The 21284-nt window shown below is 42.8% G+C and overlaps 1 protein-coding gene across 2 annotated transcripts in view; it reads left to right on the top strand.

The window, feature by feature from the left end:
* Window positions 1–21284, top strand: part of ANXA11 (annexin A11) — a 133963-nt gene that overhangs the window by 94000 nt on the left and 18679 nt on the right. For both annotated transcript variants that reach the window (XM_030203245.1, XM_030203246.1), the window contains exons 6-12: window positions 2122–2216; window positions 5013–5126; window positions 7368–7458; window positions 14824–14903; window positions 18420–18476; window positions 20652–20745; window positions 20938–21033. In XM_030203245.1, the coding sequence (XP_030059105.1) occupies window positions 2122–2216; window positions 5013–5126; window positions 7368–7458; window positions 14824–14903; window positions 18420–18476; window positions 20652–20745; window positions 20938–21033 (627 nt within the window). The remainder of the gene's footprint in view (window positions 1–2121; window positions 2217–5012; window positions 5127–7367; window positions 7459–14823; window positions 14904–18419; window positions 18477–20651; window positions 20746–20937; window positions 21034–21284) is intronic.

Consider the following 21284-nt stretch of genomic DNA (forward strand, 5'->3'; position numbering starts at 1 on the left):
GATTTGTAGGTCTGGGATGCTTTCATTTTTTTTCAGTGTTGTTTGGTTTTATCATGCCATCATTAGAAAAATATTTCAAGTGTTTGAGGGTCAGGTAGTAAACTGCATTGTTCGGCGTGCACTTTTGGGTTTTCATGCGCTATTTTTTGAGGCACACAAAACAGCAGAGTAGAAAAATAATGTACAAAGTTTCACTGTAAAAGTTGTGTAGTAAAAGGTTTAGAAACAGAAATAAAAACTGAAGAGTATAAGATGATATCTCCTTTTATTGGGCTAACTTTATTACATTTTTGGACTAGCATTTGGCAGCTCAAAACAGTCTTCCTCAGGTCAGGACAGAATGAGCAAAATATGGCAATGCTAGAATATATAAGGGAATTATGAAAGCATATGCCAAAAAACTACAGGTCAGTAATTTCATAGGCATAAAAATCCCTTCCATTCCCTATCTTAAATTCCTTGGGCAATTTGAACAATTTTCAAAAATTACAAGACTTGCCGAGGATAGAAAATGGAAGGTTTTTTTTTTATGCCTATGAAGTTACTGACCTGTAGTTTTTTGGCATATGCCATCACAGTGCTGGTGGACAGGTTCTGAGGCTTTTTTCCTTCCATTCTATTAGTTTATGTAAGGTTGTTAAGCATAATTATACATGCTGTATAAACTATTGTTTCCACATTGCTGATTACTGGCAGTGGCGTTCCTAGGGGGGCTGACACCCGGGGCGGATCGCCGATGCGCCCCTGCCCCCCGGGTGCAGCGCCCCCCCCTGGAACAGCGCGATGCCCCCCCCCCAGCGAAATAATCCCCCTCCCCCCCCGGGTGCACGCCTGCCGACTCTTCGTTTTCTTGCTCCCTCTGCCCCGGAACAGGAAGTAACCTGTTCCGGGGCAAAGGGAGCATGAAAACGAAGAGCCGACAGGCGCGTGGCACCCCCCAGCGGCGTGCACCCGGGGCGGACCGCCCCCACCGCCCCCCCCCCTTGGTACGCCACTGATTACTGGTATTGAAGAGTGTCAGGATTGCGGGAGGTCAGAATTATTGCTGGACATACTTATATTAATATGAAATCAGTTTGACATATTAAACCAGCTTCTGACCCCTGATAAACTCTCCCCCCTCCACTTCAGGAATCACTAAGGATGGCACCAAATGGTGGTCAGAGGCCTGATAGCCCTTTGGTTTCTCAATTACTCTTGATTAACATACCTTTCGTTCCATCTGGGAGCAGGGCTTCAGAGCCACCAAAGCCAGACATAGAGGCTCCATCACTAGGGATTTCAAACAGGACAAGCTGTGAAAGTTGTCACCTTTCCTGACTTCAGAAAGTATCTGGAGTTCTGTAAAGGAAATAACTGGGAAAGAGAGAAGTTTTTGATCTCTCTCTGCTCCTGTTCCCTCTCAGTTCTTATTAGGTATAAAGCAGAGCTCATGAGGGCACTAGGGCTCTCTCTGTCTTTCTCTGTGCAGCAGAGCACAGAGCTCAGCTTGGGGTCTACTGCCCCCCTTCTCTCTGTCCCGGGCACTTCTCTGTGTCCAGGGCACTACGTCTCCCTCTTTCTTTCTCCCTGCAGCAGAGGGCACGGGACTCTGCTGGGCTGTCTTTGTTTCTTCTTCTTCTTTCTCTGCACACCTCCATCTTTAGCCACCAGAGCACCTGGCTCTGCTCCCCCCCCTTCTCAGACAGCCCTAGTCCAAGATTTCTTTTTTCCTCTGAACAAGCACCCTATCCTTTCTTTCTCCCTCTCTCTAAACACACACCCCCAAGACAGCTTGTACCCTTTTTCCTGTACTAAGTGCTGTGAGCCAATACATATATTCAAATATAATATACTTTATATATATCCAAATCCGTGTGGATTGTGTATTCTTGGGAACCCACTGCCTCTGTGAAGTGGACCCCGGGACCAACCCTAGACAACGATTGCTGACAAAGAGTATTGTGATTCTGCTTCTTTTCTTATCGTTTTTTTCGTGTGTACATTTACTGACCTCATCAGTCTCAGCATTGTTTCCAAACTAGAGGGTAGCTCAGTGTCTTCACTATTAAACAGCGTTTAACATTGATTAAAATTTGACACTTCATAACGGCTTCACTGGTGATGCATCTTGGTTTGCAGGAACGGATGAACAAGCAATTATTGAGTGTCTTGGAAGTCGCTCAAATAGGCAACGGCAGCAAATCCTCCTGTCCTTTAAAACGGCTTATGGAAAGGTAAATATTGAGCAGAATTCACAGAACTACTCACTGTTATATTGGAAACCTGGCTTGCTTTTGTAATGCTGTAATAATGCTACAATATATGTATTCCACTCCAGTGAAGGTGTTTTTTTACTACTGGATGTTTAAATTTATTATTTTTTTTTATTTTATATTTTCAAATTTTCACATACTATATAAGATGACTCTTGTCCCAGAAAAACAAAAAGAAACATATTGTAAATTATAATTGCTATACAAAAAAAAAAAAAACAATGTGGAAAAACTATGAGAAAAGGACCAATATACTGATGAAGAAATTGAGAGGGAAAAGGCCTCAGAAGTCTGTGGCTATTTGTCAGTCTTTAGACTCTTCTGACAGCCACCAGATCACAGACTAATCATTAGCCAAAAAAACCCTCTAATTTTCTTGTAAATTCTTCAAGTGCAAACTGTGTAATCACCATAATCTTCAGTACGAGCAAGTGCTTAACCAAAAATTTTAATGTACTTAGCTTCAGACATTGGGCCCCTTTTACTAAGCCGCTTAAGTGTATATACGTGCCCAATGCGCACCAAAATGAAGTTACTGCCCAACTACGGCGGGCCTCTTGGGGTAATTTCATTTTTAGTGCACGTCCGCTACGCATGTCTGAAAAATATTTTTTATTTTTGGACATGCGTAGCGGATGCACATCAAGTGGCATCTGACGCGCAGATTGACCTTACCGCCAACCATAGACCTAGCGGTAAAGAGACATCCGAAATGGGCATGCGGCAATTATGATTTTGCCACACGTCCATTTTCAGAAAAATGTTTTTAAAAGGCATTGGTACGTGCGCTAAAAAATATTTCTGTGTGCGCCCAAAACCCGGGCCTACACTACCACAAGCCACTTTTTACTGCGGCTTAGTAAAAGGACCCTATTGTTTCCATGTATATTTATGATTATTGCGATGAGAAGAGAGTATAAAGACTGTTAAATAGCCACAGATTTCTGAGGCCTTTTCCCCTTCAATTTCTTCAACTGTATATTGGTTCTTTTCTTATAGTTTTTCCACATTAATTGAAAATTATTGATATTTTTAATAATCAGATTGATAAAAAAAATAGTCTTCCTTAGACCACTGTAGGGCTCATTTTTGAAAGAGAAGGACGCTCATCTTTCGACATAATCAGAAGATGGATGTCCTTCTCCCAGGGTTGTCCAAATCGGTATAATTGAAAGCTGATTTTTGGATGTCCCCAACTGCTTTCCGTCGCAGGGACGGCCAAAGTTCAAGGGGGCGTGTTTGAGGCATAGTGAAGGCGGGACTTGGGCATGCCTAACACTTGGATGTCCTTGGCCCGTAATTGAAAGAAACGAGGACGTCCCTGACGAACACTTGGACGACTTTACCTGGTTGTGTTTTTCTTACAACCAAGGCACAAAAAGGTGCCCTCAATAACCCCCTCCCACCCTCAAAAAATATCTTTCAAAATATTGAGTGCCAGCCTCTATGCCAGCCTCAGATGTCATACTCAGGTCCATGACAGCAGTATGCAGGTCCCTGGAACAGTTTTAGTGGGTGCAGTGCACTTCAGACAGGCGGACCCAGGCCCATACCCCCCTTACCTGTTACGTTTGTGGAGGAAACAGCAAGGCCTACAAAACCCACCAGAAACCCACTGTACCAACATCTAGGTGCCCCCCTTCACCCGTAAGGGCTATGGTAGTGGTGTACAGTTGTGGGTAGTGGCTTTTGGGGTGGGGGTTGGGGGCTCAGCACACAAGGTAAGGGAGCTATGTACCTGAGAGCAATTTATGAAGTCCTTCAGTGCCCCCTAGGGTGCCTGGTTGGTGTCCTGGCATGTCGGGGGGGACCAGTGCACTACAAATGCTGTCCTCCCACTACCAAATGGCTTGCACGCTGAATACTGACCCCTTTATATACTCCAAATTTCTATTTCATAACATAAGAACATGACCAATAAAATCTTACCCAAACAGTAACACAAGACGGAAAAATAACACTTAACTGCATTAACGAACAGCAGATTACCCAAAACTGATCTGGCTCTGCCAAGGCCCCATGCCCAGATGCCAGAAACATGATATTGTCAATTACAGCTGATGCATCTGCCCATAATAGGACAAGAGGTAGTGTTATCAGCACCTGTATCGGCCATCGCCAAGCACTTGCTACACTGCTTCCCCATCCCCCTCTAATTTATTCGACTGGTATCACCGAATGTTAACTGTTTCTTCAGGTCTCTGCCAACTCTTTGGAGTTGTCCTTGAGCCCAATAAATACTCATAGCAACTGGAAAGATGGGAAGCAGTGAGCAGACGCACGTGTCTGAACTTCAAGAGAGCTTGCTGGGGGCCTGCCAAAGAAAAAGGGGGGGGGGACTTGTTGCTGGAATCTAGGGAATAAAAGAGGGGCCAGTGCTTTCTGGGTCTAAATGGAGGGGGAGAAGGTGTTTGCTAAGGTTAGGGGGGTGGAGAATGTTTGCTGGGGTCCAGGATTATTTTTAAACCTCAACATTTACATGACTTAATTAGATCTAGAGGCTAATGCAGTGATCAATTATTATAGTAAGGTTTAAAGGTGTACTGTTATGTATTTTATGGTAGGAGCCTAATACGATTGTGGACACTAGGCAAACTAAAGGGTCAATCCTGCCCTGCTTACCCCCCCCCCCCTGTTTACTAAGTGAATGGGCTGTGTCAACATTAGTGCATGGCTGCCGCTAGTGCAGCTTAGCAAACAGGGGGGTCAGTTTGTTCACAGACACTAATATCTTCTTCCCTCTGTTTTCTTTTATAGGATTTGATCAAAGATCTAAAATCTGAGCTGTCTGGAAACTTTGAGAAGACAATCCTTGCAATGATGAAGACCCCGACTATGTATGATGCATATGAAATAAAGGAAGCGATAAAGGTCTGTGCGACGTGTGGAACATTTCCTGTCATGGGGTGAAAGTACATTGAAATTTACCATACAGCACAACGGGGGGGCGAGTGTATAAAGAGTTTTTGCATGTAAAGTATGGTTTCCATGCAGAAAAGGCTTTTATAAAATTTCATGGCTGTATATACACATTGAAAAATCATTAGGGAGTGGTTTGGATGGAACAGGAGTGAAGTAACAATCTATGTGAGAATTTTATAAAAAATATGGGTGCACTTTGGAAAAGCTGTACATTTGTGTTTGTTAATCTGTGTGCTTTTGAGGCCGATTCTGGGTACTTATTTTACAAAGAAACATAAGCATCTAAGTTGCCTTTATAAAATAGGCTTGAATTGGGTGCATTTTTGGACTTATGTAACTGGGTTTTTAAAAAGGCTTGGACAGATTCCTGGAGGAAAAGTCCCTAAAGTGTTATTAAGTAGATGTGGAGAAAGCCATTGCTTATCCTTGGGATTAAGTAGCATGGAATTCTGCTACTTTATGGGACTTCCTGGTACTTGTGACCTGGACTGGCCACCATTGGAAACGGGATACTGGGCTAGATGGACCCTTGGTCTGACCCAGTAGGGCAACTCTTATATTCTTAAACCTATGAAAGATCATGAAGTGACTGTAAACATTCTTATATTTTCACATAACACCTTGTCATATAATTTCCTATAGTGTTAGCTCTCTATCTTGATTTGTGTTGTATTAGGATGAAAATGTCTTTCCCGCCACCTCATTTACAGGGTAATTTGCGGAGTATTGGCGTAGAAAAATTCATACTTAATAGGTGAAGGATTTTTTTCCAGTTGACCACTGTTGCCAATTATAAAGGACAAGTTCAGAAATACCCAGCACACCAAAACAGAAGGCTATAATCCCAAACTTACAGAGCATGTTTTCTGACAGACATATAAAAAGAGCTTCATAATTAATATATTTTAGTACAGGGATTTATTCATGAGAGTTTTGATCCTGTAATAAACAGGCAATTCCATAAATTGGCACCTCAGTCTAGGTGCCCCAATGTTGTAGGCTTAGCACCAATTCTGTATCGGCATCTTAGTGCCAGGATCCTGTAATAGCGGGGTGGGTAGCCTCGGTCCTCAAGGGCCACAACCCAGTTGGGTTTTCAGGATTTCCCCAATGAATATGCATGAGATTATTGTATACAATAGAGGTAGTGTATGCAAATAGATCCCATGCATATTCATTGGGGAAATCCTGAAAACCCAACTGGGTTGTCGCCCTTAAGGACTGAGGTTGCCCACCCCTGTGTAACAGAATACAAATATAAGGTGGCATTGGTGCGCCCATGCTTTAGCGTACCCTCTTATGCCATGCCAGTGGCAGGCATATGTTGGCATGCCTTGTGCGTCAAGTGAGATGCATAATTTATAGTATTCTATAAATTATTCTATAAACTACGGGAGTCTTTTACTTAGCTGTGGTAGCATTGTTTAGCCCACAGCAGAAATCAGCTGGTGGTAAACACAGAGATATCCATAGGAATATAATGGGTGTCTTGGCATTTAGTGCCAGCTGATTTCTGCAGCTTAGTAAAAGACCCCCTTCATGTGTAACAGGAGAGATACCCTTGGCTCACCAATGCTTCTCCCACGTGTATGTTCCCTTTACTATTGATTAGATGATTTTTGCAACTGGGAAGGCAGTCTGAAAATTTTTAAATAAATAAATAATCTTAACACCTCCCCTTATGAAAATATCAAGGAGCACAAGGCAGCAAAAGAATGAAAAGTGACCTGGACCGTGTTAATAGAAGATGTGGATTTGTTGTGTCTGTTTCTGAGTAAGTAGATACATAACTGGCCCTTTTAACTCCTGTGCATGGGTAAAGGTGAATCTATATTTTGGAAATGCTCTTGGTCACTTTTTTAATAGGCATGTCAGGTAGCGCATGTTATGTAACATCCAAAGGTCAGTTGTGATAAACTGTTTGGTGTGCTGGAGTAAACTCATTAATCTGAAGTCAGACACATGTGCTTTGCCAGTACCAAGCAACTTCTTTCATTTTTCTAGCTGCTCTTTCTGGATTTGTCTTTTGAAATGTGTGTCTTCTTTCCTCCTTCATGCAGTAAGATATGCCTTACATTTTGAGTCTCCACATTTTTCTTTTCATGGTTCAAATTACAATTTTCCTGTTCCTCTATCTCCATAGACATTGTACACATGTGATGACATGCTCCATCCTTCTTCTCCCTGCAGGGTGCTGGCACAGACGAAGCGTGCATAATTGAAATTTTGTCATCTCGTAGTAATGCTGAGATTCATGAAATTAATAGGGTCTACAAAACAGGTTGAGTTTTCTTTTCTATTCTACTGTAAACTGAAGTAATTTGCTATGATTTTGGGGGTAATGTGAGATTTGGATTTAGCTCACACCTTTCTCAGTAGTTCAGAGTGAGTTACATTAAAGTATAGTAGGTATTTTTCTGGCCCTGGAGGGTCACAGTCTAAGTTTATGTCTGAGGCAAAGGAGGATTAAGTGACTTGCCCAAGATCCCAAGGAGCAGCACTGGGATTTAAACCGGACTTCCCTGGTTCTCATCCCATTGCCCTGATCATTAGAATAGCTTCTCCGCTGTCCAACCTATGAGGGACCTGATTTTAGGTTGTCATATAATTTTTTATTTATTTATTTGTTGCATTTATACCCCGCTTTTTCCTGCTCGGTAGCAGGCTCAGTGCGGCTTACATAGTATGGAATTACATAGTATCACAGAAAGAACACGGCTAATGAATTCATTGTGTACTACTGTTTTATCAGTTGCTTACCTTTACTCACCTGATACCTAAACTGGGAAGCACAAGTCTGGAGGGCTGTCTGGGAGTTCAGCTTTCAGAATGTTTAGAAGTTTAAATTTAAATATTCAGGACCCTATATTGAAAACTACTTATCCAGGAAGCAGAAGCCTGGAGCTGTACCCGTATTTTCAGCAGTGTTATCTGGATAATGCCATTGAAAATCCCTGTAGACTTCCCCAGTGCTCTCTGGAGAGCACCAGGCAGGCCTAGGACAGAATTGGAATTCATCCAGAGAGCACTGATCTTCATCAAAAAGGCTGTCCCAAGTTTCTGAGATAACTATCAGATAGATATTGCCATTATCCAAATAATGATAACCACTACTGTACCCCGATATTATGCACCAATATCCAGATATCAGCTGGCAGTGAATATTTAGGTATATATTTAAATGCTGTGGCTGGTGTCTGGAACACTGACTGTGGAGTTTAAATATCGATCTGTAAGAGTCCATTAAGGAATTTAGTTTATTGATCCTGTTACTTGGCTTCAATAATATGTGCAGTAGTTAGTTATGTAATTCTGTTTAAGACAAAAAATCAAATTAAGCTCTATGTGCTTGAATCTCTTATATGCTTTTTTTTGTCCTCTGGAAGCTGAGAGGAAAAAGTAGCTGGTAGATAATAGGGAGATATTTAGCAGGAAAAGAAGAGAGTTGATATGGTCTTAAATAAATATATTTGGAATGCGCAGGAGAGGGAATGATACAATAATCTCTTCTGTGTCGCCCACAATCACCCATCCGCCTAAATAAATAGCACTTTATCTTTGTCTCTGGCAGCCATTGAAACATAAACACTTTTTATTCCTGCTCAGAGGAAGAATAAGTCTGGGTTGGAACACTGCTTTGCTGTGCCCATTACTTTGTACAATGGAAATTTTGATATTTTCAAAATAGTTTTATGTTTGAGGAAAAGCAAGAGAGTAGCTGGAAATACTCCTCTTATTTTGCTAATATCCCCCCCCCCCTCCCAAATTTTTCCAACCTTCCATAATGTATAAAAATAGACTTAGTGGCTCATTTTCAGAACAAAAAGAAAATGGGCAAAAATCATTATAAGGTGGAAAAAAGCAGTTTTTCTCTCAAAAACGTCCAAGTTGCCATTTTCAGCACCCTGATTTTAGATGTTTTGCTCCCCCATTTTGTCCAAATTTCAAGGGTGCGTGTTTTGGGTGGGACGTGAGTGGCACCAAAAGATAAGATGTTTTTTCAGTAGTGGAACAAAATTAAATTGTCTAGGGCCAAATTTAAGATGTTTTTGGCTAGACGTGTTTCAGTCATGACTAAGGGGGCCTTTTAAAAACAGTAGTAAGCCCAACGCAGGCTTATAACATGCCATTCTGGAGCTACCGCTGTCCCAACGTGGGCGCTGGTGGTAGTTCTAGCCACAGTAGGTGCCTTTTCTTGCACAAGGGAAAATAGGTCCCTATTTTTTAGCTCAGCAGTTACCTGGTGGTAATCTTTACCACTGGGTTAGGACGGGAGCCCTTAATGCCACCTCAGTGGATGGCTGTAAGTGCTCCCCCCACATGGCTACATGGTAAGAACAATCCTACCGCATGGCCATTTCTTTTTTTCGGCCTTTTTACTCGCTGCCGTAAAAAGGGCCTCTGCACACGGCAAAAATGGTCGCCACTGCTACCTCAGGGCCCCTTTTACTGCAGCTTGGTAAGAGGGCCCCTATCAGGCTTATTTTTGAAAGAGAAGAACGGCCATCTTTTGACACAAATCGGAAGATGGGCGTCCTTCTCCCAGGGTCGCCCAAATCGGCATTATTGAAAGCCGATTTTGGGTGTCCCCAACTGCTTTCCTTCGTGGGGACGACCAAAGTTCCCAAGGGGCGTGTTGGAGGTGTAGCGAAGACGGGAATTGGGCGTGCCTCAACCCATAATCGAAAAAAGATGGGCGTCCCTGACGACTTTACTTGGTCCTTTTTTAGTTACGACCAAGCCACAAAAAGGTGCCCGAAATGACCAGATGACCACCGGAGGGAATTGGGGATGACCTCCTCTTATTCCCCAGTGGTCACTAACCTCCTCACACCCTCAAAAAAAAAATTTTCAAAATATTTTTTGCCAGCCTCTATGCCAGCCTCAAATGTCATACTGAGGTACATCGCAGCAGTATGCATGTCCCTGGAGCAGTTTTAGTGGATGCAGTGCACTTCAGGCAGGCGGACCCAGGCCCATCCCCCCCCCCACCTGTTACACTTGTGGTGGTAAATGTGAGCCCTCCAAAACCCACCAGAAACCCACTGTACCCACATCGAGGTGCCCCCCTTCACCCGTAAGGGCAATGGTAGTGGTGTACAGTTGTGGGTAGTGGGTTTTGGGGGGCTCAGCACACAAGGTAAGGGAACTATGAACCTGGGAGATTTTTCTAAAGTCCACTGCAGTGCCCCCTAGGGTTCCCGGTTGGTGGCCTGGCATGTCAGGGGGACCAGTGCACTATGAATGCTGGCCCCTCCCATGACCAAAGGGCTTGCATTTGGTCGTTTCTGAGATGGGTGTCCTTAGTTTCCATTATCGCCGAAAATCAGAAATGACTAAGTCTAAGGACAACCATCTCTAGGGACGACCTAAATGTCAAGATTTGGTCATCCCCGACCGTATTATCGAAACAAAAGACGCCCATCTTGTTTCGATAATACGAGTTTCCCTGCCTTTTGCTGGGACGTCCTGCGAGGACGTCCTCAGGAAAACTTGGGCGCCCTTTCGATTATGCCCCTCCACGTAACCCAGGGACGTAGCCAGACAGCAGATTTTGGGTGGGCCTAGTCAAGAAGTGGGCGGGCACCAAGTGTTCTCCTCCCTCCCCCCCCCCCCCCCCCCCCCCAATGTGATGAGGCCAGTATCAGCAGTTTAGGAAGCTTAGACTGCTGAAGTGGAGAGCAGTGTTTTCAGCACCATCAGGGGGAGGTCTTCAGCTGGCGGAGCTTGGGATCCCCACTAGCTAGCACAAATATGTGCTGCTGTTGGGTGGGCCTGAGCCCAAAGTGGATGGGCCCCAGCCCACCTGTGGCTATGCCACTGACGTGACCTAAAAGTGTCCTAAATGTCCACTGGAGGGATTAAGGCATAATATCTCCTTACACCCCCAGTGGTCACTGACCCCCTTCCAGGCCCCTAAGATGTGACAGTGACAGATTCTATGACAGCTTCAGATATGATGGCCATTCCTATTAGAGCAGTGGGCAGTTCCCAGGAGTAGCCTAGTGGTCCATGCAGTAGTATATAGAAAAGGAGATCCAGGCCCATATTCCACTCTAACTGGTACACTTCTGGTGGAATGTGTGAGCCCTCTAAAAAAACACTAAATATCTATTGTACCTACATATAGCTGATATCTGCAAGCTTTAGAGCTATTGTAGTGGTGTACAGTGAGGTACTGAGGTATTTTTCTTCTCCTGGAGGGCTCATCATACAATTATGGTGAAATGTGAGTGGAGGAGTGGCCTAGTGGTTAGGGTGGTGGACTTTGGTCCTGGGAAACTGAGGAACTGAGTTTGATTCCCACTTCAGGCACAGGCAGCTCCTTGTGACTCTGGGCAAGTCACTTAACCCTCCATTGCCCCAGGTACAAATAAGTACCTGTATGCAATATGTAAGCCGCATTGAGCCTGCCATGAGTGGGAAAGCGCGGGGTACAAATGTAACAAAAATAATATGTGTATCTGGGACCCTTTATGTGAAGTCCATTGCAGTGCCCCCTAGGGTGCCCCACTGCTCTACTGGGATGTCTATGTGGCCAGTCTACTAAGAATGATGCCCCCCAGACATCCCAATGGCTGGCTTTTGGGCATTTTTTTCTTGGCTGTTTTATTTTCCAAAATGGTCCCAAAAGAAAAACACAGTAAGCACAAAACATCTAGGAAAAAGGCAATTTTTGAACCAAAAAAAGAGACGTGTTTCAGGTTCATAAATGGCTTTGTTTACAACTTGATTTTTGGATGTTATATCAAAAATGTTCCTCCACAGCTTCCCATGAAAAAGCTACTTTCAAAAGGCTCAGGGCAGTATTTCCTTTCTCATGCCACAAACATAACACTACCACTAACAGTTTCCCAGTAATATTTTAATTTTCTCCCATACTCAAAAACAACCTGCACTTGCAGAGACTTGAAATTACCCTGTACACCTCAAATAAATATAGTATCAGACTTTTTATCCAGAAAGATTTGGACCAGTCTTGTTTCCAGATAATGAGTTTTCTGACAAAAAAAATATTTTTGGTTAATGGGAGCTTTTCCTGATTACAGATTAGAAACCAACCAATTTTCAGATAATGGACTTTTTTTTCCAGGTAGCAGAACACAGGTGAAGCCCTGATCCAGTAAAAGGTTTCAGAATCTGCCAAAAAATCCCTTAATTTGAAATGTGATTTTCAGGGGACAAGATGGCATCCTAGAGTAAAGAAACCTGCACCACTGCTCTGTTTACCTCCATAATGTCCAAGAAACATCATGGGAAAGTTGGTGTCCTGGCTGCTTCAAGGGCTATTTTCTCTATACCCAAGCTTTTGCAAACTACGATGAATACTTTCGTGGTTCAGTCATTGGCCGGGGGTCCACTGAGAGCTAGAGAAGGTGAAATGCCATCTCCCCTACTCCTGGACAGCAGCATTTTGCTGCCCCCCAAGGAGCGAGAACCACCATGGAATCCAGCTAGACAGTGGGAGACAGGCACTGCACGAGCTGCAGTGCACACTGATATCAATTGCAGCACTCTGCAGGATGCAGCTGAGACAACTGCAGAAGCAGCAGCTGAGACAGCTGCAGGAGCCGCGGCTGAGAGGCAGTGCAGCTAGATAACAGTAGAAATTTTGTCTGGCGACGGTGTCAGCAAACAAGACATTGGTCCAGCAGCTGAGGCTCCTAGATCTTTACCAGGTTTGTTGGAGACTCGGATGGTATTTTCAGTTATCTTTTCTCTACTAAGGCCTACTATTTTCACACTCAAAATGTTATTGGTGCAATGTAGCATATTTATAAATGATATGGAAATGGGAATGAAGTTTGAGGTGATTAAATCCGCAGATGACACAAATCTATGCATAGTAGTTAAATCGCGTGGGGACTGAGACTGGAAGACTGGGCATCCAAATGGGAGATGAAATTTAATGTTGACAAGTGCAAAGTGATGCACATTGGGAAGAATAATCCAACTCCTAGTAATTTGATGCTAGGTTCCACATTAGAAGTCAACAGCCAAGAAAAAGATCTAGGTGCCATCATGGACAATATGTTGAAATCTTCTGCTCAGCTTGTGACAGCGGTCAGAAAAAACAAACAGAATGCCTGGAATTATTAGGAAAGGAATAGAGAATAAGACAAAAGAATATTATAATGCCTCTATATTACGTCATGGTGCATCCTCACCTTCAGTATTGGTTCAAAGAAAGGCAGCCAAAATGATTAAGGGGCTGGAACTCCTCTCTTATATGAGAAAAGGCTTAAGAGATTAGGGCTCTTCTGTTTTGAAAAGAGATTGCTGAGAGGGGGTATGATTTAGGTCTACCAAATCCTAAGTGGTGTAGAACAGGTAAACATGAATCGATTTGTTTAATCTTTCAAAAAGTACTAAGACTGGGGGCACTCAAGCAAGTTACTTGGTAATACTTTTATAACAATATTTTTTTTGCTCAATGAATAGTTAAGCTCTGGAACTCATTGCTGGAGGATGTGGTGAAAGCAGTTAGCGTATCTAGATTTTAAAAAGTTCCTGGGGGAGAAGTCTATAAACTGCCATTAAGGTAGACATGGGGAAAGCCACACGTCCCTGGGGTCAGTAGCATGGAATCTTGCTACTCTTTGGTATTTTTTCCAGGTACTTGTGACCTGGATTGGCCACTGTTGGAAGTAGGATACTGAGCTAGATGGACCTTTAGTTTGACCCAGTGTGGCAATTCTTGTGTTCTTAATTTAGTTAACCCTCCCCCCTTTTTTTGTTCTAATTTATAGAAACAGAGAAAATGACAGTAGATAAAGGCCATGTGGCCTATCCAGTGTGTTCATCCACAGCAACTAATGTGGTCTACAATCATTTCCTCTCCTCTCTGTGCTTATTCCATGCATTCTTGAATTCAAATAGTCTATTTCCACCAGGAGGCCATTCCACACATACCCTTTCCATGAAGAAATATTTCCTTAGATTACTCCTGAGTATATCCCTTATCACTTTCATCCTATGCCCCCTCATTCCAGAGCTTCCTTTCAGTTAAGAGACTCGCCTTCTGCTCTTTTATTCCATGGAGGTATTTAAACATCTCTATCATATCTCCACTCTCCCGTCTTTCTTTCAGAGTACACATATGTGAATTTTTTAGCTCTGTAAACCGCTGTGATCTGCTAGTTAGTTAACAGTGGTATAGCAAATCTCAATAAATAAACATATTGAGATATTTAAGTCTATCTCCATACGCTTTTATGATGAAGAGCACTGACCATTTTAGTAGCCCCCCTCTGAACTGACGCCATCCTGTTTATATCTTTTTGAAGGTGTGGTCTCCTGAATTATACACAATACTCTAAATGAGGTCTCACCAGAGACTTATACAGTGGCACTATCGCCTCCCTTTTCCTGTTGACCATTCTCTCCCTATGCACCAAAACATCCTTGAGCTGTCACCTTTTCTGCCTGTTTGGCCACCTTAAGATTCTCAGATACACTCACTCCCAGGTCCTGCTTTTCTTTCATGCGTAGAAGTACTTCACCCCCCTGTACTGTGTCTAACAGCGCCCATTATTCTCAAGATCACAGACTAGCAGATGGCAGGGTTGTGCAGTATTATTATTTTTTACTACTTGATTTAGTCTAATTCAGATACATTGTGATTGTGTACATTTCTTTGTTACAGAATTTAAGAAGACCCTTGAGCAAGCCATCAAGAGCGACACGTCCGGACACTTCCAGAGGCTCCTTGTCTCACTTGCACAGGTAATTGTTTCTTCGTTTCGTGCTCTTTTTGCAAACATAACACGTTTTGTTCTCTCTTCTTCTGAAACCTATTATAGGTCTTTTGTTTGACAAATATTTCCAGCTGGCAAGGAAATCGGTAAGTTCACTATGGGGTCCTTTTACCAAGCCGCAGTAAAAAAAAAGGGCCCTGCAGTAGCGGCAGCGGCCATTTTTGCCACGCACCAAGACTCTTTTTACCGTAGTGGGTAAAAAAGACCAAAAATCAGTAAAATTGCATTTACTACGTGGCCATGCGGAGGGGACCACTTATGACCACCCATTGAGGTGCCAGTAAGGGCTCCCACGGTAACCGATTAACGCCGGGTTAGCACTGTGCTAGTAATTACAGAAAAGATTTCCGTAGCGCCAGAAATGGTGTGCGCTTGAGGCAGAACTACCGCTGCCAGTCGGTTGCTGCGCAGCAATCCTTTAGTAAAAGGGCCCCTATATGAAGTTGTGTCTCTGCTGTTACTTGGGCAAGGCTGGATCTAAGCAGTCATCTGCTAACTGAGAAGTTGCTAGTGTTTTCTACCCTCGGCATGGGAGAAATAACGTCTTGAGTAAATCTTTTAACCTGCAAACAAATAGGTGTAAGGCTTAGTTTTTTAGATCAAATTTTCTTATAAGGTATTTATTCCACTTCTCTCATAAATCCCAAGAGCTAAGAGCCTGATATGATTAGAAAAGTGTAGCTGCTTTCCATTTCATCTTGGTTTCATGCATGAAGCTAAGGATCTAACTGTTGTTCAAAAATTTTAACTGTTAACAAGCATGAAGAAGAAAGTGGGAAGGCATAGGGCCAGAGTACAGCCAAAGCCTGAGTATGGCAGCGAGGTGACAGCTGTAAAGTAATGAGGCAGGAGAGAAACAGTTTGTCACCTGAATGCCTGGAGGAGATTCTCCTTGCTTGGTTCCTAGTCTTAGATAGCTGTCTGGAGCAAAAGCCCGGCAACCTTTGGCTTGACCGTAAGGCCCTTTAAACCCAAGTGCTGTTGAGGTACATGGCTGCAGGTGCATGCCTGAATGGGGCGTGCCCAAGCCCCTTTGGAGTTTCACTGCAGCATCATTGGAACTCTACTAACATGTTTGGTTGGTGTTTGTATTGGATAGTTGTTTGAACTTGATAGAGCTGTTGGAACACTGTCCAAAAACTGACTGTGGCACAAAAGGAGGTAGTTAAGTCACCATGGAGAAATAAAAGGATAAAACTAGTTCCCTGAATGCAGCAGAGCGAGTGACTGAGCCTCCTCAGAGGCCTTATAACATCACTTCAGGGACAGAGTAACGTTCGGGGTGTTCTTCTGAATCAGGTGTTTCTTTAAGCCTCATTGGGCCTACCCCATCCCTTCAACCTGTAATACTTGGTGTCTGGCCCCCTTTCTTCACTTGATGTTGCTGTTCAGTTAGAGACTTCTTAAGCATAACATAAGTCCAGAAATTAAAGGCAGTTCCCCCACCGCAAGGTGCTTAGGGTGATGTGGAAGCAGTGTCTTTAGTTCCGGATGTTTTGTTATTAGATATTTGGCTTTGTAAAGAGGGGCCTCGGGTTGCTAGTGTTGAGGCTAGATTGAAAGTATTGAAGCCCCAAGTTCCAGGCTGTTATTTCAGCTGGAGTTTGGTGCTGCATCATAGGATGGAAACTATGGAGAATTTGCTAAGGGCTAAGAACTTTCGATTTCTTAATTTTTCTTTAACTAGGCTATCGTCTGCTGAAATGTTATCGTTAGTTTTTTGTTTTTTTAAAGTCCTCAATATTCCAAATCCTGTGAATGTTTCCTTAGCTGAATCTTAACTATGTTTCAAAGAAATTTCATTTAGTGAATAATCAAGAAGGGGATTATGATAGCTTTGCATCTCCAGAGAGCCTGGATCTTACAAGCTTTCTAGAATACTCACAGGATATTTTTATTAAGAGGACCACTATCTTGTTTTATGTTTAGCTCAGGGGAATATAAATTGCTTGAATTAAAAGCGTGCTTTAAAAGAGAGGTCTCTTTTGTTTTGTGGACAGAAGGTCCGTGTCCCGTGTCTTTCCAGATGTACGAAGGCTTTTTTGAGCAGAAAAATAGGTTGTAGGCTTTGTGGTGCAGGTGTACCCCCCCCCCCCCCCCCCCCCACAATTGCTTTATTTCTTATTTGGGTGCTAGCTACATCTTTTAAGACCTGCAGCTTTTTGAGAAATGTTCTATAGTTAAATGATTCTGTTAATGATGAGATAGTGGGTTAAAGGATAATAACCAGGTGATGATGTATGATTTATATCCTGGTTTTCCCTTTTTTATTCTTATAGCCTTTGTTTTGTTTTTTTGTTTACTTTGATTTTATTAATGCTCAAACATTTTTTTTAACAAAGAAGAATTATCACATCTATGGTGCAGCAAAATAATACAAAAAAGAAAAACAACTCTGGAAATCTAAGGGTGCTGACAATTACCCTGATATTGCTGGGTAAATGTAACATCAGTGCATGCCAGGGAGGTAAAATTCTACTGTGTGCCCCATAATCCCTGCAGTCATCAGAGCTGGAGAAGTATAATGCTTCCAGAAGTCTCTCAGTACATTTATAGTCGACAGAACTAAGAACCAACAGATGCAGTCAAACACTTGGCTTCTGTTCAAACGTATCAAGTAACAAGTTACATAGCAACAGAAAGTCCAGTACACAGTGGGGCTGAGCATATTTAAGAGTGTTTTACACCCTCAGATAGGCACATGCAAAGTTACCACAGCACATGCACGGACAGAAGCAGGCACTAGGAAAACATAGCACTCTTAATATAGGTGTTTTCAAGGGCAGAGCTTGGGTAGGGGTGGATTTTATGAAATATAGATATACGCACAAAGTTGTATCAACGACAGAGCCAATACAAGGGTAAAGAGTACCCTAGTTGAACCTTCAGTCTGACCATCTCCCTTAATTAACTTTTAGGGCCTTAGCCTGCAGCCCCTCCCTCCAAGATTTTTATAATTAAAGGAATAATCATGGTTATTAAACAATATGCTATAAAACTGAAGATTAAAATATGCACTGATTTTTCTTGTAATTCTAGTTTTTGTAATTCTTAGGATCTGTTGTTTATGTTGACTGCATCAACTGTTTGCCACCCCTTAGAAGTTGTTGTCCTGGGTGACCTCCTAGTCTTTCCCAATGGTTATGTCAGCCCTGACCAGCAATACTTGCACACCGCAGGTGTAACTCTGAGCAACAGTTTTCCAGTGGCCTGTAATAAAGGCACATGTGTTGATTTTTATGAAATAGGTGTGTGTCCTCTTGTGTGCCTTCCTCTGCCTATGCATCCTGTTATAAAATTGCCCTCTAAAGACAGGAAAGGAGGGAGCTGCCTTTTGATCCTAAATGAAAAAATGGGTCTTAATTTGCAAAAGATTTAACACAGGTGCAAATTGTATCGTTTTCCCATAGTTAGTGATTTATTTTCAATTTGAATTAAAGTGGTCTGAATGGTGATGTTTTCTGATGCTTATTTGTTCCTGTAGGGAAACCGAGATGAAAGCACGAATGTTGATATGTCGCTGGTTACAAGGGATGTACAGGTCAGTTGGAAATCTAAACTCAGTGCTTTGTCATTTCTGGCGTTACTGCATCAATATGTTCTACTATCTAGATTAAGCTGTGTACCCACTGAGGAAAATTGCATCCATAACTCATGAGAGACCATGACGTGCAGAGCAGAATAAGTAAAGTTTTCCTTGGGTTTCTCTCTGATGGATTCCATGTGTTTGAAAGGCTGTCATTTCTAAATTTACTTGATATCTGCAACTCCCCTCCCACCACCACCACCACCATCATCTTCATTCCAGAGCTGAATTCTAATGGTTGTCTTCAGCAATGCAAGGAATTCCAGAGGGGTGGAAGAGCATAACCTGTTGCCTTTTGGGGAGAAAATGAAATAAAACAAGACAGGTGGGCCCTCTGGGCCGTGAATAGACAGAACACCACATGAGGTACTTTAGTTGGAGCTTTGCACTTTACATGATAGTAAAATCCTGCTGTGTACTATAGATAGAATTTAAGATATTTGCCTAGTGGCAGAACTTTCATGGTTTATTCCTATGGCATGTTTAACCGATCTTATAGCCTTATATTAAGGCTCTCAACGGGATCCAGATTCGAAGGACAGGGTTGATCCAATCCTGGGTGTATTCCAGTGCAAGCTGGAGCTGGTAGTCTTGCTTTTTTTAGGGAATGAAATGGGGAAATCAGCAGTACAAGACTGCAAATCCCAGCATGCAGTGGAATAAGCACAGGACTGAATCAGCCTTGTCCCTCAAATCTGGATCCAGTTTGCAGCCGTACCTTATATAGTTTCAGGTTTGGTCTTATTTCTTTCTTGTTTGATATAATGGGAATAATTCTATTTTTTTTTTTACGGCACTAATATTTAGGCGGCAAAAATGCATGTTAATGCCCAGAATACTATCCCATGTGCACATATACGTGCAGATGCCAGTATTCCATGTACATGCTGCTGCTCTACAAAATGGCGCCTAAGTGTGATGGTGCCTGGTTTGAATGTGGGCTATACACATGGGTGAAGTCAAGGCAGAGTGTAAATTATAGAATATAAATTATGTGTGTGTTTCAGTAATTTAGTTTTACACCAGCTTTATAGGCATTTATTTGCAAGTTACACTGGTATACTATAAGGGAAGGAGTCCCCTACGTTCCTTAATAGAATAGGTACCCTGTAGGTTCTTAAATATAGGCACACTTAAGGACACTTTTACTATGGCGCGGTAGGCGTAACACGAGCCTACTGCATGGGAAAAGGACGCTACCACTGGACACACCGAGGTGTCCCATGGCAATTCGGCCATCAGCAAGTGCTGCTCCTACAATAAAAAAAATATTTTTTATTTTTTTGCTGCAGGTGGTGTGTCTGGGGGTGGAGAGTAGGCATGCCTGCGCTAATTGGGTAGTGTGGGCATATTACTGCACACTACCCGATTAGCACAGGAGTAGCTCGGTAGCCCTTACCGCCTCCTAAATAGGTGGAGGTAAGGGCTCCCGGTGGTAATGGCCATGCGCTAATGGGGGAAATTAGCACATGGCCATTTAAGAAAAACAAAATGAAAGCAGCCATTTTACTGCCATGCTTAAAGTGGTCGCAGCATGCGGAAAACCCACACAATGACAGCAGCGCCGGCCACTTTCTAGCACGGCTTAGTAAAAGGACCCCTTATAGAATTGCCTTCCGCAGGTTTCTTGTAGGTTACCATTTATGTTTAAATCTTTTTTATTGAAAGTAACACATATAACTAGTACAGTTCTCAAATAGAAACACAAGTACAGCACGTCCGCATACTGAGAACACCATGCAATTTTACATTTTCCCCCCACCCCCCTCCCTCCATCAGCTCAACCTCATATTTATTTGGCAATTCCATCTTTCCTACTCCAGCATTGTATTACCCTCACCTTTTACAGTCCCCCCCCCCCCCCTCCCTCCTATGTAGGTTACCATTTAAAAAGAGGTATTTTTTTATGACCACACATCTGTTGTTCAAACTGTTCTTCACAGAAGTAATATTTCAGCTGCTTTTGATGTGTAATACTGTGATTTCTTCCTGGGGTCCTGATCAGGAGTGATAAAGCAAGTAAAATAAAAATTGGAACCAAAAGGGGTGGAGGGGGGGCAGAATGATTTTGTAAAATACTGGTAACTTTTATTGCTTTATCAGTTGTGAATTTTTCCTTGATTTGTTTAGGAACTTTATGCTGCAGGGGAGAACCGTATGGGGACAGACGAGTCAAAGTTCAATGCAATTTTGTGTACCAGAAGCAGAGCTCATCTCCAAGCAGGTGCTGTAGAAGTCACTCTCTGGCTCTCCTCCTTTTGCCCAAATTATCAAATGATGCTTGTGAACAGCTTTGGGTCCTAAGTGTTTTTCTTACATTGCATGTGAACAGAATCCTTTCAATATGGGGCCCTCTATAACTCACAGGGCCAAAGATATTAAAAATAACACTGCACTTTGTATTTTCTTGGCCTAGTTTTCCACGAGTATCAGCGGATGTGCAACCGTGATATTGAGAAAAGCATATGCCGTGAGATGTCCGGGGACCTGGAGAGTGGCATGTTGGCTGTAGGTGGGTTCCTTTACCTTTTTTTAATATATATTTTTTTCCTGCCTTTTATCTGGTGAAGAAGCTGACGCTGAAGGTGGTTTAGATAATTATGAAAACCTGAAATTCTTTTATCTGGAAGGCTCAACTAGTCATTAGAGCACAAGGCTGGGCGCACAGGAGACCCTTGACATGGCATGCATAAAACTAACCCGTTTGGAGACATTGCCCCCAAGAAAAGCCAGTGGGGAAATTTTGCTCACTTAGTCTCTCTT

Source organism: Microcaecilia unicolor, chromosome 5 (genome assembly GCF_901765095.1).
Source record: "Microcaecilia unicolor chromosome 5, aMicUni1.1, whole genome shotgun sequence".
Lineage (NCBI taxonomy): Eukaryota > Metazoa > Chordata > Amphibia > Gymnophiona > Siphonopidae > Microcaecilia > Microcaecilia unicolor.